At 48.8% G+C, this 16,573-nt stretch overlaps 1 protein-coding gene across 1 annotated transcript in view; it reads right to left on the reverse strand.

The window, feature by feature from the left end:
• The window catches only part of PRKCH (protein kinase C eta), a 113,176-nt gene extending 96,858 nt beyond the window's left edge, over positions 1 to 16,318 (reverse strand). Inside the window, exon 1 of the mRNA XM_084519661.1 lies at positions 15,679 to 16,318. Within this exon, the coding sequence (XP_084375787.1) occupies positions 15,679 to 16,038 (360 nt within the window). The 5' untranslated portion in view covers positions 16,039 to 16,318. The remainder of the gene's footprint in view (positions 1 to 15,678) is intronic.
• Between the last annotated feature and the right edge of the window lie 255 nt (positions 16,319 to 16,573).

Raw genomic sequence — 16,573 nt, forward strand, 5'->3', positions numbered from 1 at the left:
ACTGGCAACAGCTAAAACCCCAAAGGTGGATGGTGGGGAATCTCTGCACCAGAAGAGGTTATTGCCTGCTCACTTTCACTCGGGGAAGCTTCCTACTCGGGCTGCCATTCCCCTGCTGCAGGCAGGGTGGGATAGGAAAGGAGCTGCACACATGAAATAACTCCCCACCTTTTCACCCAAAGACCTCAAAGCCCCTTGAGGTGCTGGGGGAAACCTTACACTGTTACAGACAGGGAAAGCTATGTCTGGAGACTGCAGAAGCAGAGCTAGTAACGGCGCTTGTGGTCTTCAGAAACCTAATCTCACCCTCTGCACAGCAGGCTTGCAAAACTGCAAGGAAGGCTCTGCAGTACCTATGCAAGCAAATCGTGTCTGTGATGCTGTGATTCTGTGACTTCAGAGGTCCAGACGTCAAGAAGAGCCAACTGCTCCTTTCTTGAACGAGAAGCTGCCTCTGCCCACGGCACCCGAAGCCGTCATTCTTTTCTGTGACTGCAAAGCCTCGTTCTAAGTGCATTACAGGGGAAAAAATAAGGACAACATCACAAATAAAAAAGCGCCCTGTCAGTATCGCAATGAATTAGCTTACGTGCACAATCAGGTTATCAGTAATACTTCTGACAAAATGCATGGCTTCCAACATCAGGGCTCAGCGGTGTGCCGGTCTTTAGAACAGATCCCGTGATGGATATCCCCACGCAGAGCCCTAACTGCATTACGGATCCTTAGCGAGGGGATGAATAAGAGGAAGGAGTTTCAGCAGCTTTTGAAACCTGGTATGGGCTGTGACACCGTGGAGAAGCCCAGCCTCCTATGCGCCGACCATTCTTTCCCAATTTTAAATTAATCTCAGTGACTTCTTCCCTCTTCATCTGGCAGTTTCTTTGCCCTGGAACAATGAGGAACTGAACTACCTTTTACATCCAGCCGATATTAATCCACCACACCTCCTTTTGTGTTCCACGTTGCAAGTTGATTAATAAAATGATTTGAAAGAGAAGAAATGAAAACAAGCTAACGAATATGGGTGGTGCCTTACAGGACACAATCTACTCAGGGCACAGGGAAAGGTGGAGGAGAAGGTTGAAAGTAGTTCAGACTGCACACTAACTCCTCTCCCCTTCCTTACCACAGCTCATGGGATCATTTACCATCCTTGGTACAACACATCCCAGAACATCGTGTAAAAGCAGGAGCAATTTTTGGCCACATAACCAATTAGATGCTTCTGAAGGTACAAAAAAGGAGTGCCAAGGCATGCGTTACTCCCCCAGCATTCCTGAAGGTATGATGCTCGCTCCTGCTGTCCAGATGTTGCCGCTCGTGCCTGCGCTCTAATCCCACAACATCCAGCGCTGGGAGTCATCGGCAAGTCCTCATGGAGCACAAAGAACGCAGGTTGGGATCCAGCACGCAGCTGGCAACACCCAGGCAGGACAAGCCATTGCCAGCATCTGCTTTGTCAAGTTAGCTCGTGCCCTATTTGTATGGTGGTTTTTCTTTGTGTGTTTGTTTTTCTGTTTGTTTAGTGGCTTGGGGTTTTTTTTGGGCGTGGGTATAATAACATATTTCTGTACAAGAGCGGCTAAAAGAAGGGTGCATGGATGAGGCTCTTCGTAGTGAAGGACCAGCTCGTATATTCGTACGGAGCAAATTAGGAAAAAAAAAGTATTAAAATCCTGGAGCCAAGCACTGCAGTAAGAGACAGACTGTTCAGGACCAGGCAATTTTTAATCCCACCAAGTCTGTGATTACAGTTTTCCTCATCTACCTCATGAGGGAGATGATCTCAGCACGCGCTTGTGACCGTACAGTCATAGCCGTGACTCCGGCAAGCGGGCTGAGACAGGAAGGAGCTGAGAAGCACCAGCCCCCAGCCTGCTGCGGGCCGCTGGGTGGGTGACGAGGTGCAGCATCACTGTGGGAAACGCTGCTCAGCTGACCCAGCCATCTGCCTCCATCCGAAGGAGGATGCACTTTTGGGTTTCGCGTGCAACTGCGAGCTGACAGGCGGCATGTCAGCAGCTAGCGACAGCGCGTTGTCACGTATTTCCCCTCGTTAATATTTCTTTTTCCCTTTCCGAAGCCTGGTTGTGAGATGAGAAAGCATTTCGCAACGTGGCCAAGATGTGCCTTGGAGTAAAGGAGGTTACAGAGGGAGCGGGGAAGGGAAACCCAGAAAGGGTCCGTAGAGGAAAAAGGTCAGCAGGCGTTTTGTAGTGGTTTTGCTCGGGTGTCCATCAAAAACACACCTCGGTGCTGACCACACTCCCATCTGAAGCTCAACCATGATGTAACACAACCTGCAGAGCTGCAGACAAACGTTCTCCTCTCCAACCTGAGCTTTTGGTGGGGTCACTGAGAGCCCAAGCACACAACAAACCTGGGTAAGCCCAAAACAGGACAGGCTCTGTTACAAAGCCACCCTGTTCAGGACAATTGCTGTCATGTTCCCTCCTTAATAAATACTTAGTTTCTTTGTGAACGGAAGGCCTGATATTTTATCCATGGCACAGCCAGTGATGCATGTGCTTTACATTACAAATACACATGCTTTTAACTCCAGCCCACTAGCTAATACTTTTAAAAGTATAAATTCCCCTCTGGAGAAAAGTACTTCCCTACCTGGGTGGCACTGTAATGTGGACCTTATGCCCCTCTTCCCACTGAGGAAGAGCCCTTGCTGAGGAGGGGGCACCCTACCTTAATTCCCAAAGCAAAGTTTTATTCACTCCAGGAAAAGCCACATCAGTTTTACTTTTATCACCTTAACCAGGGAGCTTTCACCAGCTGAGGGCAGAAATCCCCCAGACAGCATTTATCTTCTTTCCAAATAAAAATCAAACAACTTGCCTTCTTTAAGGCTTACCAAGCCCTGTAATATAATGCTAAGAAGCCAGTCAAACAGTTCCTCGCCTCTGCACCAGCAGCATTGCCTGATAATGACCTTGTGGGGGAAGAAAATGAAAGAGATACAGTCCTAACAACTGCCGCACATCCAGCGAAGTGAACCATTACAGATGAAATCCCCTAAGAAAGGGGATAAACTACCTAAAGCTATCCAGCTAATGTGCATGGCATTAAAAGAGCCATAGATAAGATTACAGCAGTGAAGAGTCGGATCCTTAGTGGGGAAATCCTCAACCAGCTGAACTGGAGCTGCTGAGCAGACCTCGTCGTGGCCGCACCGTGAGTTTCGGCTTCGTATGACTCCGAGGATTCCTCTTGCAGCCCTCGAGATGTCTGTGACATTACCACACGCAGTAATATCACGCACTGCAGTGGTTTGGATAGGGAGATACAAAGTCTGAACGAGTAATGACCCACTGGAAAATTCATAGCGACAGACGGGAAGATCTGGTGCCCTTCAGACACCTACGCCCGCTGCCTGTGGCTTCGGAGCAGCCACAACACTGTCTATTGTAAAGAGCACTGTTCCTGTGGAAACAGTTGCTTACTGTATTTTAAGAGATGGAATAAAAAATGCTTTAGATTTATAGATTTTGGCAACTGCCTATTTACTGAAGATATATATTATAAAAAAAAAAAAAAAAAGTCTTGCTCTTATCGTTGATAGTCAATGAAACTATGAGGCTCAGATAGAGACTATTTATCGTTGTGTGGCTGAAATAACTGAAAGAAAGCATCGATTTCTTTGCAAGTAAGATTTCACATGCCCAGAACTATTAATACCAGGAGGCTGCTTAGCCACCCTAGGAACTGAACCACAAAACTTACGTTGGGAAAACGCCGAGGACCTTTTCTGAGGTCAAGGAGATTCTTTCTGAACCATCTCCCAGGAGTCGAGCACAGGGGCTCCAAAGGTTGTTTAAAACCAGCAAACCTCAGGAAACTTTCTCTCACCTAATTGTCACATCCAGAACAGCAATAGGCACTTACAAGATGTTACAAAAATGAGAAGTGATATTGCTTAAAAAACAATGAATACTGCATACACGTTTCTGAGGCAAATCTTTGTGGTAAGCTTATTTATATATAGAAATAAACCCACTGGCCTTGTATTAATCATGAGCAGACTTTTCTCTATGGAAAGGGAAATGACAAACTTAGAAGGACGTGTCAGACACCTTCTGAGATCACTTCCATATAAGCTAAAATGTGACGACTTGAAGGATCATTCCCTCTCTTTGCAGGAAACCACCCTGACCCCACAATTTTATTCTTGACAAAAATCAGAACAGTAATTCTAAAACACCCCATACAATGATTATGAGTGGAGATTTAGTTCTAAGATTCTTCTAAAACTCCGAAGTTCTGAAGTTCCTAACCCTCAGGCTTTTACCCAGAAGAGAGACAACCGGAGGGAACACAACCAGAGGGATTTCTGGTAGGCACAGCGCTAAGTGAGCACTGCAACAAGTACATGCCGCGTCCTGTCTGCTTCTCACTGCGCTCATGTTTACAGGCACTTCTACCCCACTAGAGTTAACACCCTTTTTTTTCTGCACAGGTGCAGCAACTGCCCACCCAAGAGAAGCTAAACGACATGGCTTTCAGCACCTGTTAAATGGCAAAAAGCAGAGAGGGTTATATATTGTGATATCGTGTATATCCAACAGCAGTAGCTAAATGCCAGGAAGAACATAGGATTGATTACGAACTGACAAATTATCAGTCAAGCTCTTCAGTAGACACGAAATAAAGGGAAATGCCATCTCAATATGAGCCTTTGATGAGGAGGAGATAACTATCCTCAGCCCCCCTTTCTTTCCAGATGTCAGCACTGCCCTGCACGGGCAGCAGAATGGACGCTGCCTTCACACGGCCCCAAAACCACACTTCTCAGCCCATTACGTCAACTCACACCGCTTTGACTGATATTTTCTTCATCACACTGGGCTGTGAAATGGGTAGGTGAGAAGCAGAGCCACGAGCAGGAAGCTCTCCCCCTCTCCTGCGGCACAGGGGCTGCCCATGCGGCACAAGGGCACAAATCTGCTGGGCATCCTCTTCCACCTGCCTGTGCCAGCTGCCACAAAGTCACGAGCCTGCTGAAAAAGGGCTCCATCGTGGCTGAACACAAAACCCATTCCTAAACTAGATGACTTTGTAAGCATCCATCCAAATGTTTCATCCTTAGCTAACACAAGAACGTATTTTGTCTACAAGGGGCTGAAAGCCCTTCTATATTTGCATTATAGCCTGGATTTTTGATGCTTTATTCCTTTTTTTGTCTTCCCTATACCACTTTTGTCTTTCAAAGGGGGAGGATAGGGCCCTGCCAGCTGTGCTGACCAGCACGGTGAACACTACGAACATGACACTGCTCCGGGTTCACTCCAGAACTATTTAGCACGAGGTTACAAAGGAAGGTGAAGCATGTTCCTTCACAGAACCAAAAAGATGGGAAAAAGCTTTCTGTTACCTTTACTGGCAAGATAGGATAAATGTTACTATAGCTTGTTAATTGAAAATGTGATCAGAATCAGTTACTATCATTAAGAACTGATGGGGTTGTTTTTATAAGGGAAGACAGAAACTCCCCTAGGCTAGCGTAAGCCACCCATTTTTGCTCTACTCCAAACCAAAACAGCTCAGTTGCTTGGACCGTAGCTACTAAACCACCACAATTACATCTCACTTCACTAAGAAGACTTCATAAAACAGCATTTTTCTTCGTGCAGGTCTGTAAGCTGCCACATCATGAATCCTCTCCAGAAACAAGAGGCTGAAACTTCTAAGAAAGGAAAGGGCTGGCAATGGCCTGACAGGCAGTGTCCTGTGAGTGACCCCTTCTCACAACCCAGTCTTGTGGGTGCGATTCTTGCGGGTGCTCAAAGCTCCTCCTTTCAACTTTTTACTGTTATAAAGCAAAGAGATAACGAAGTGCTAAGTTTAGGGCTCAATCTTGCAAAACGATGATAATCAGCAACACGCCTACAAAGCCCTGTTAGGGGATGGCTGAACACCCTACACATTTGACACCACTGTAGATTTTGCATTAAATAGCGTGTACCAACTTTGACGAGAAATCCCACCATAGATTTGGACCACACAGGAACATTTTCCTCACATGATTACGTTTTCTTCCAGGCTTCGCAGCAAGCTGCCTTACAGAATAAATTGTCATTGAATATATTAATGTGAGATGCCTCAGTCTGCGAATGACCTAGATAATAAACTCGTTGCACAGAAGCCAATTTCTTCCTCCTTCTCAGGGCTCCACGAGCACTCTTTGTGCTCAGTAAATAATGTATAACCCAGCTATCATAAATCCTTGTTGCATGCAGGAAGGAGGAAAGAAGCATGTCCAGTTCTGCACCAGTGTAACTGGGAGAAAAGTGGGTAACTCCACTGGTGCCACTGGAAATCACTGGTGTAGACCTGGAAGGCAGGAACAGAGGAAGTCACTGGGCTCCTGTTGTGCTGAAATCCCACAAAACATGTGGATGGACTTTTTACGGTAACATTTCACAACAAATGAGAAAGACGACAACTTTCACTTCAAAATTATTAAAAACAAATACTAGAAAGAAGTGAGGTACGGAGAGCGTCACATGGAGCGTGACAGAGCTTGGGGGAAGGCCGGGAACTGGGCCCCAATGCAGGAAAGATTTCTCTCTCTCTCCTTCAGATTTAAAGCATTTAAATCTAAAGAAACTTAAATAAGAGGGACAAGATAAAAGAAAATATTTGGTGAATCACTCCCCAGATTGCAGCCCGTAGACCAACATACTTTTCCTCTTCTGGATCCTGGGCAAAAAGCCGACAGGCTGCACGGCCTTGTTTACACAGGAAAATAAATGCAGGACAAAGTAGGAATTCAAACAGGATGAGCTAGTCTTTTACCAGTTCTTCATCCACAAGACCTTCCTTATTCAGAATCAACTCAACCCAGAACTGAATACATGTAATAACTGGCACATTGACCGGTTTGGATGGAGAGAAGCACTCTGGAGATTAACGCAGGCATCCACAAGCCAGGCCCAACACTACCAGGAACCAAGTTTTGCAGCTGTTCTGTCAGATAAAAGCTCTTGGGAGCACCGACATCCCATCTCATTTTTACTCTCTAGTAAAAACGTCCTTCAGACTGCAGGGCCGGCCAGCCCCAGCGAGCTGACACCATCCCAAATGGTCTGACAGTGCCCGTCGCCCTCTTCTTCAGGCCTACACCACTCAGCTATGACCGGTCCAAGGTTGAACCTCCTCTATAAACCTGAATGACTACAAGTATTTTCTACCCAAAAGCACTAAAAAGATTTGCAAACTAAGACCCTGCTGCTATACTGTAGGAGGTCGAAGACACAAAAGCAAGCGGAGATGTATGAAGAATAATTTCCAAGCGGCATCTTGCTTACATAACAGAGTAAAATAAATTTACTCGTGAGAGAAGCACAAAGTCTGGTACTAGGCCAAGATGGAGCCCACTGACAAAGAGCCACGAAGCAAACAAGAAACAAGCAAAGGAAAAAACAGAAACCACAAAACAGGCCAGACGGAGGGCTAGAAACCCGAGGTGCTGTGGGGAGGGACGAGCTGCATTTTCAGCTCAAATCAGACCGGCTTGCAGTCAAAATCCTGCCCTTGAGGGTGGCTGATACTAAACATAGGACACAAAGGCAGAAAAAACAATGTTCGGATAGGGAACTATCATTTCAAATCTCCTCTAAACCCCTGGACACATGCTGTCAGAATACAACTAGTAGTAAACTAGTTGTAATGGCCTGCGACAGAACAGATACACATCCTGCTTCTCACATCCTCTCCCTCACTAGCCTGTATCAGAGTGGTTACTGCTGATCTGTCAAGTGATTTTGCACTGCAAATCATCATTTTTTGACCTTTTTTTTTTTTCCTTAAAGGCAGAGCAGACACGTACTACTCACTTTCCATATCATACTTTTAGATGTATGCCCTGTGTGGACATATTTGACAGAATATACCTGTAATGCAAGAAACTAAAAATAAATAAATGGTCACATAATTTCCAGTAAGGCCTGTGCCAGCAACATCCTGTTAGTTAAAAAAATAATAAACCTCTGTCCCACATCACAAACAGAAGCTGCCCAACTTTTCCTTCTGCACCAGCACCTCGCCTCCTATCTGTTCAGTGGCAAGGGAACCTCTCCTGGAAGGAGTTTGGAGAGCTGCCACCCCACCACCGATTCAGACCCAATCACCTCACTAATGAAACTTGATACTTACGAAACTTGGCAGGTGCACACCAAGAAAAAGTTTTTATGTCGTGTCATCTACCGGTTCACACTCCCCTCCCTCTTCCCCTGCCAACATTTTTTTTGTATTGGCAAAGCTCCGGCTATAGCCGTGTGCTTTCACTCCGGTACGAGCTGCAGCAACCCGAAGGGCAGGTCTGCACCGAACAAAGGCACGCAGAAGTGATTTGTGTGCAGTGTCGAGGAGGGCTGGCATAAGAGCTGAAATCTTGTCCTCAACGTGCCTTGTGTCTGCATTGCCCTGTGCCAGAGCTCCCAGCCTTCCAGCCTGAACAACTCTTCTGCCTTCCCCCTGCCCAATGTGCAAGGAGCAAAGCAGGGAGCGGGCTGGCAGCCGGCAAAAGAGCTCCGGCAGCCTGCGGGACAGATCCCGTCATTGATTACATGCCTCTGGTCTTGTGTAACAAGGGTGCGCGAGGCCTCACAGGGGCAGAAAAAAGCACTTTCTCCATCACCTTGGGCCCAGCACAGATACCAAGATTTTCACATTAAATACCAGCGGTGGCAGGATGGCCGAGCAATGCCTGCTCTCATGGAGCGTCGTGCTAGCATGGCCGAACGTGGCTGGCATCCGTTCGTGGCGCTGCCCTTAAAAATAGAGCAGGATGCTTTCCTCAGTGACTGACTTCACTGGGCCATCAGAACATTTCGTGACGTCAAAGGATAAAAAAACGTCCTTGGCTTTACAGAAATCTCAGTCGTTTGTCTGGCTTACCTTAAGTGGTTTAGCAACATTAATTGGATGCTCCAGGATGCACTTTGTTTTTAGAAGTACATTTGCTATCTTTGATATAATTATACAGCAAGCCTCTCCCTCACATCCAGCCATCCCTCCTTGTTCTAGCACAACCGAGGGCATGGCTCGGGGAGGAAGAACCGCAGGGTGACCTGCACCAGGTTCATCAGCCAGGGCTGCAGCCCACACGCTGCACAGCAGGGTAGGGGCGGAATAAGCAATCAGACCAAAACTGCTCGCTGTCTCCAGAAGAAATGAAGTCTACAGCAGGGTTTGACGTGCATTAAGTGCAGCCTAAATGGGCTGAGATGCTGGAGGCAAGGCGTGATGCCTGATCCAGAATCCCTCGCGGAAGCTGCCAGCAACAATCCTGCTTGTCTTTCTTCCCCATGGTTACAGAAGAAGTCCCCGACTCCTCGATTGTTTTAGCAAAGCACAACAGCTACAATCTTCCTGAAACATCAAAGGAGCTTTAACAGTCTGCAAAGGAAGGGTGGGAGTCTGCCCTGGTTCAGTAAGGGATATGCTTTCGTATTGAATTACGCTGTAAACCAGTTGACTTTTTAATGGCATTTCAATAGCTCCAACTGCCCCCTTGACAATCTTTTCCGCGGGGGTTTATTGCCTATAAGCTCGAGATGGCTAGGAACCAAATCATTACTCAGAAACTACTCAAAAAACAGAAAGCCACGGACGGCCTGGATGAGATGCGTTTTAACAGCAAGACCTGTGGTAACAGCTAAAAATAAAACGCGGACAGACCGAGGCCTCCCCCCGCCGGTGCAAGCAGCAGGGGCTGCACAGAGCACGGCCGGGACTGAGAGCTTCCTGCAGTGCTCGATGTGCACTTGCTGCTGCTGCTGCTGCCCCAGCCTCACTCCTCTGCCTGCACAAGCAGCCTCCTGTACAGCAGCGAGGGGATGGCCGGGGCTCTGGTCTGCAAACACCCCCAGGAGCTTTTTCAGACCCTGATGTTGCTGAAGGAGACCTCGCGTCCTATCACAAGCCTCCAAATTAGCAAGGGTTCAAACCGACAGCTCCAGAAAGCCTTGGGTGACTGCAGGAAAGGGAGCCACCCGCTCCTCACCACGCCTGGAAGTGCCACCAAGTGCCACCAGGTGCTGAGTGTCAGCCCACGGCCCCGCACCGGCACACGCGTGGGCAGGCGAAGCCAGCACGGGCTGAAGTCTCGCTTTGAGCTCTGCCGACAGCGTATTGCATAGAGCAGGCTGGGCTCCTGCTGCAAACCTCAGCCCAGCACGCACTCAGCACAGAGCCGAGGCACTGGGGACCCTTGGGTGGGACTGGGGTGAGCTCTTGGTGTTGCAGCTCCTTGCAGCTGGGGAAGGCAAGGTGGTGATGCTGGGTGCATCCTCTCCGTACATGCTGCCAGCTCCCGGCATCCTTCCTAACCCCAGCCGTGGCAGGACCGGGCACCTGGCTGAGTAAAAGAGAGACAGCTTCCCAGCCTGCTGCATCCGTCTCAAAGCCAGGGCTCAAGCACCACCCCTGCCAGCATCCCAGTGGCTCTGATCACTGGAAATTGGGTTTTCTCGTGGTTTGGCCAAACCTTTCATGCCTCGGATATCCTCAAGAGAAAAGAAACAAAACACCTCTCAAGCAAAATGCCTGAGTTCTCCAAGGATGCTCACGGTTGCCAGTCAGACCTTGTCTTGGGGAGGAGCTCATGGATGAGAGACGTAGAGAACGGGCTTGGCTCAACCTGTAATGCTGAAACAGGGCAGTAAGCACGCAGCTCTTCGCCACACAGTCAGCTTTATTCTCTCTCATCTGCCTTCATCAGTAGAACCGTTACTAGCAACACAATCCAGGATCACATAAATACTTGACATATTGCAAAAAATAAAGAAGGACGAATTTTTGCAACTTTTTTTTTTTAGGCTGCAAGGCACGCTCAAGTAGCCTTGATGCACTGACCCGGTGTTTGGAGGGGTTTGTTTGTGGGCACAAAGCCCAGCTACGTGCCAAGCTGAAGAGATGAGACAAAACTGTGGAAGCTTTCAAGAACTATCTTAGGTTCTTGCAGCAAGTGTGTTTCCCCACTATTCCCATTCAACAATGTGACTGCGTATCAGTAATAATACTTACAGAAACAACTGAAAACTTAACAAGAAATAAGGATGGACCTTAATTTACTCAAGCCTAGTTTGCAATTAATGAGCAGCCCGATTTTCATATCGGTGAGAGATCTGCACACCATCTACATGGTTGTCCCATGCGTGGAGATGGGAAATCATACACCCTGAATACTACTGCTCTTCGTTTCAGCCTGCTACTGACCTGTGGATGGGGAAACCATTTACTGGACAGCATCCCCTTCTTGAGCTCAGACAGCCTCACTTGATGTTTGCCCAGCAGTCCCATCACTCTCTTCAAATCTCCTCCGAAAACTCACAGTGACCATACACATCACAAAATGCTCTGTCAACAGCTATACAATATTTTTGGCTTCCTGATGCAAGTTTTGTCCACCTGTGAGCCCGGTAGTACTTGGCCCACCACGCCTTGGCTCTCTGACAAGGTCACCATGCTCGGGGGAAGAAGCTGTGTTCTCCTTTAACTTTTCAATTTAATGTTCAATAACTTAGACAATCGCATACAAGCAAGGGTAAAAAACAATTCTTTCTTTGCTTAAAGAAAGGAAAAATCATAGAACAGGGTACAGATAAAAGAGTTCAGGTTAAGCAATGCACAGGAATTATTTGTTTTAATCTCTTCCTGCAAACAAACCTAGCAGTTCTCACATGAGCACATGGCAACAAACTCATCAGGAAGTTGCAATTGGCTCATTAATCTAATAGTCCATCTGTTATCTAATTTCCTTCAGTATACTGTGATAATTTGCTATTTCAAGATTGAGTCACAGAAGGTTTAATTTTAACTCCTTGTTCAAGTGCTAGGAATGACACCTCTCTACCCATGCGCTACCAGTTTTTACACTCATAATTAACTCATTCCCTGGTAACGAAGCAGCTCAGTATCTCCTGTAAATACTACCTCCCCGAGCTTAAAAATGAGTTCTGCCACTACGTACGCCTTGTAGGAATAACTCTACATATTGTAAACTTCTCCACTTCAACTGCAGCTCAGTACTCCGAATTATTTCTGGTGTCTCACTGACGTACGATTGCCTCCTATGCTGCACCCAGAGACAGCTGAAAAGGAGAAACCACCTTGCAGAGCTGCACAGACAGAATAAAAAAAAGATGTCAGTGTATGCTAGGGCAAAATTAAAGACATGCTTTAGAAGAAACTATTCAACACCTGTTGTAAATCACAACTTCATAGCTTTCAGGTAACAACCGGCTTAATTCTGCACTGCTCTGCACCTGGCAGGGTCATGTGCACCTGTGTAAAATGCTACCATTCAGGTTTGCACAATTTCACACCCACTCATCCCCAGGAAAATGCCTGCCAGAAAGAGCATGGTACCGGCGAGCTCGCTGCCGGTTTCAGCTACATCAAAGCATGCTGAAGGCAGGATGGCATTTATTTGACAGGATTAATAAAAACTACTGCTACTCCGCTGCTTGACAAGTAAATCTAAAAAATGGGAAACAGAGGGCAGGATGCTGAAGTTAATAAGCTTTTAAAAGATTTGATTTGTGTAAAGTTTGTCAAATGTGTTTTACAACTAATATGAAAATTAAAAAATATTCATGCTGTGGCGATTCGTCTACCAGGAAGATTTCGGGAAACAAACAAAAGGGTTAGAAGGGAGAGGTAGTTTTTAAAGAGTCTCCAGAACACGGATTTTAAAGCAAACTGTGAGCACGATACCCTGTCCAGTACCCAGCAGGATGACTCAGGTACACAAGCATCACTGATGAGACGATTCATGTCTGTGCACTTACTCATCTGCATAAATGTTTGGGGCGATAATTGCAGCGATGTACCTGCAAGTCACCTGGGAAGCACCAGTGCTTACACACCGAATGCTCCTGCTCGCTTCTCACCGACACTTCCTACAACATTTGTCACCAGACCTTGCGAGAACTGTACCTAAGCACTTTTCCCCCCTCTGCAGAGGACAACCCAGGTTTATCAACAGAACAGCAAGAGCCTGAGAGCTCACACCGAACCTTTCAGGCACTAAGGGAGTGTTCCAGGTAATCTCAAGGCTGTTTTCCTGCGCTCCTCCCTCTCTGGAGGAGCACTCGGGGAGCCGGGGCTGCCCCAGCCCATTTGGCTGCATCACACCAGGTGCATTTGGAGTTTACCAACATACCGTTGTCCTTGCATCTTCTCTGAGAAGCGAACATAAACGTTCTATTTCAAACCAAAACAAAAAGCCATCCTTTCTTCCCCCCGCCCCAGATCTCCTTTACCAGACACTCAAACTTCTTCCCAGCTCTGCTCTCCCTTCAGTTCTCTCTCTGGATGCCTGAACATCGTGGGTGCTCTATCCCCGAGGATATTCTTTATGACTGTTTCTCAATCATTTTGTATTAAAGGACTACATAACTTTAGGGAAAAAAAAAATCTGACTGCTATTGCAGTGATTTTTTATGTACAGCCTCTGAGGATTTTACGTATAAACTCTGAGGATTCACTGATTTTCCCCTCACTTCATTCCTTTCCTTCCCTGCCTCCATTAGCCTATGTGCTTTTGTTTTTGGGGTTGGAAAAAGGGCAGCATGAGGGATTTCAGAGCGGAGATGTTGCAAATCATCTATAAAACCCTTGCGGTGTCTTTTATCATGCCAGTAGTTCGTGGACCTTGTGTTAGTACACAGCAGCACTTCCTATCCCTCAGACTGCACAAAACCCAGTCACAGCCTTGCTGGATTTATCAAGAAATATTAAATTATCAGGGCAAGATCTTGTTCCCATGTCACCACGCGACTCTGCCTGCACGCTATGCGAGATGCTAACGGAGCAAGTCAAAAGGGAAGGCAGGAGAAAGGGACAGAAGACAAACACTTGCTCACCCTCCCCACTAAATCCACCCCAGTTGTTGTTTTGGGACACTATGAAGGGACAGAAGCAACTCTCCACCTCTGTCTAGGTGCCCTATAAAACATCAGCTTACATCAGTTGAGTTATCAAACTCGCTGCCTTCCCATCCCATTGCAGCCCTCAGCTCCCGGATCCAGAAGCTCACAGAACATGTGCCTGTCCAGCAGGGAGGAGAAACTCCTCCCTCGCCACCCAGCATCACAAACACCTCAGCAGGCCCCATACTGCACCCATCTTAAAAATCAGCATCCGCGGGATGTGTGAAAGGAAAGAAACAGTGGGCCCCTGGACGTGTATGCGTACACACGGGAGGTAATATTACTATAGATATTTCGGTAATGTAAATAAGGCCAAAACCCCACAGTAGGGCAGTCCAAACCCCACAAGCAGGCCAGCCCCTGCACAACCAGGGCTCCAGCCTTCTACGAAGCTAAGGTCACTCTCAACAGCAAATAGGAATCACTCCCAACAAATCAAACAAGCAAAAATATCCTCAAATCCGTGACCCTATGTGCTGAGCACACTCCCTTGCCCTGTCCCACACAGGTCTGTTCCATATTTAAAACTGTTTTAGCACCAGTCACAGGAGCAGCTTCTCCCCAGCAGCACAACGAGCTTGGCAAGCTGGGTATGCACCCACGGAGCTCCCCCTGATGAACTTGGCACCTAAGAATGCTGAAGGAGGAAAAAAAAAGCCCCAATATAGGTCTGTTCAGTGCTCCTGCAGCTGGTATTTCCCCGTAGTCACCCTGGAGATGGAGCATCACACCCCAGTCACCGGCACTGGCTGTGAACAGAAAGCACCGGCGTTCTCTCCAGCGATACCATCTAGATACCTATCGGTTCTCTACGCTGTCAGCTCTCTTTCCTCCACATCTGATTTTATTGTGGTGGTTACCTGACCACAGGTGCTGAACTTCCTGGTCTCTAAGTTAATACCTGCACGAGCCTTGGAAATTCTGTGTTCTGCACCTTCTCTGCTGGGAAGAATGTATTTATTTTTTAACTTAATACTTACAAGCAAACTAGTTTGGATCGATACATCCACTTCCTCCTGAGCTACAGCACTGGAAGCAAAGGCACAGCTTTACAGCCTCTGCTACTCCTTTCACTAAGGGCTAAGACATAAAAGAGGTTCTCTGGGCCGGATGTCAGTGACTTGGAAATAACCTAGAATTAACTCTAAGTGAAACCGTGCTCAGCCAGCGCAGGGGTGTACATAATATATGTGAGGCTCGTCCTGCCATTCTGCTCGAAAGACCAAGAAATCTGCATGCACACATCAATCGTGCGAGGATGTGTAGCTCTCAGGAGAAACGCGTCCCTCCCTGGGTATGCACGTTTCCAAGTAGGTCCCTGCGTGCAAAGCAAAAGCGGGAAGGCACAAAACCCTGCGAGTCTGCAGGTGCACTTCGCTGGGTAAGTCTCACAAACCTCCTCTCTGCCAGGCTACAGCGAGGAGAGACCTCACACCCCTCAGCCACGAAGTCTCAGCCTTACAGGTGTGACAGCTGGGACTTTGCTTTCGGGGTCCCAAAACATGTCACCTGAAACAACACCAGCCACTTACCCCCATCGGTCCGGCCACAAACCTAACACACAGGGACACGGACGTCCCCTACAAGGGTACCCCCGAGACAAGACAACCCCGCGCTGCCTGCATCTGCAGCACAGGCAAGCAAGGGCAAGCCTGAGCTTTGCAAGCACCCCTGGAGCGCCTTCATTCATTCGGAGGAGCCCAGCTCCGGCCTCTCACCAACTCACCCAGCCCTCGAAGCTGTCGCTGGGGCCCGCCGAGCGCAGGAGGTCTTGGAAGTGCAAGGTGCAGTTGGCCACAAAGTCATCGTAGCCGATGGGGGTGTCGTGGAAGACGGAGAGCTCGAGCTGGTGGCCGTCGGTGACGGTGGCCGAGAACTCCTCGTTGTAGGTGGGCTTGTTGGTCTTCTGCTTGGTGCTGGTCTGCCCGACTCGCACCTGGTCCACGCTGACGGTCACGTAGGGGTCCAGCAGCTGGTAGCCCTTGCGGAACAGCGAGTGGCGGAGGGACCAGCGGGTGGGCTGCAAGCCCACCGCCTCCCCGATGCGCACCTTCAGGTACCCGTTGAACTTCATGGCTCCGGACATGGCCGGGAGGAGAAGGGGACCCCCGGGAGAAAGAAGGGGACCCCCGGGAGGAGAAGGGGACCCCCGTGCCGAGCCCAGCCGAGCCGTGCCCGCAGCCAGCCCCCGCCGCTCCTCCTCAGGGGGCCGGGCGGCGGCGGCGCAGCCTCCCCGGGGCCATGCCGGGGCCCCGGAACCGCCGCCCCCGCTCCTCGCCCGAGCTTCCCCGCCCGGCCCGGGGCTTCTCGGAGCGAGGAGAGGGAGGGAAAAGGGAAGGGAAGGGAAAACGGCTCGGCACGGCTCGGCTCCGGGGACACCTGGATCGTGGGACGGAGCCGGGCGGGGAGGAGCCGCCAGCCCCGGGAGGGCGGGCCCGGGCACGGGCTGGGAGCGGCGGCGCGGGCGGGACGGGCCCTGGGGTCGGGGGCTGAGGGGGAGAAAGGAGGAGGCGAGGGAGGGCTGGGAGGGCTGGAGGATCCCTGCTTCTGCCTCAGGTTTTAACGAGGGAAGCGGCTGCAGGGAGCCTCCAGACTCCTCGCTGCGAAGTTTTGCTGTCCGC

Source organism: Aythya ferina (genome assembly GCF_964211825.1).
Source record: "Aythya ferina genome assembly, chromosome: 5".
Lineage (NCBI taxonomy): Eukaryota > Metazoa > Chordata > Aves > Anseriformes > Anatidae > Aythya > Aythya ferina.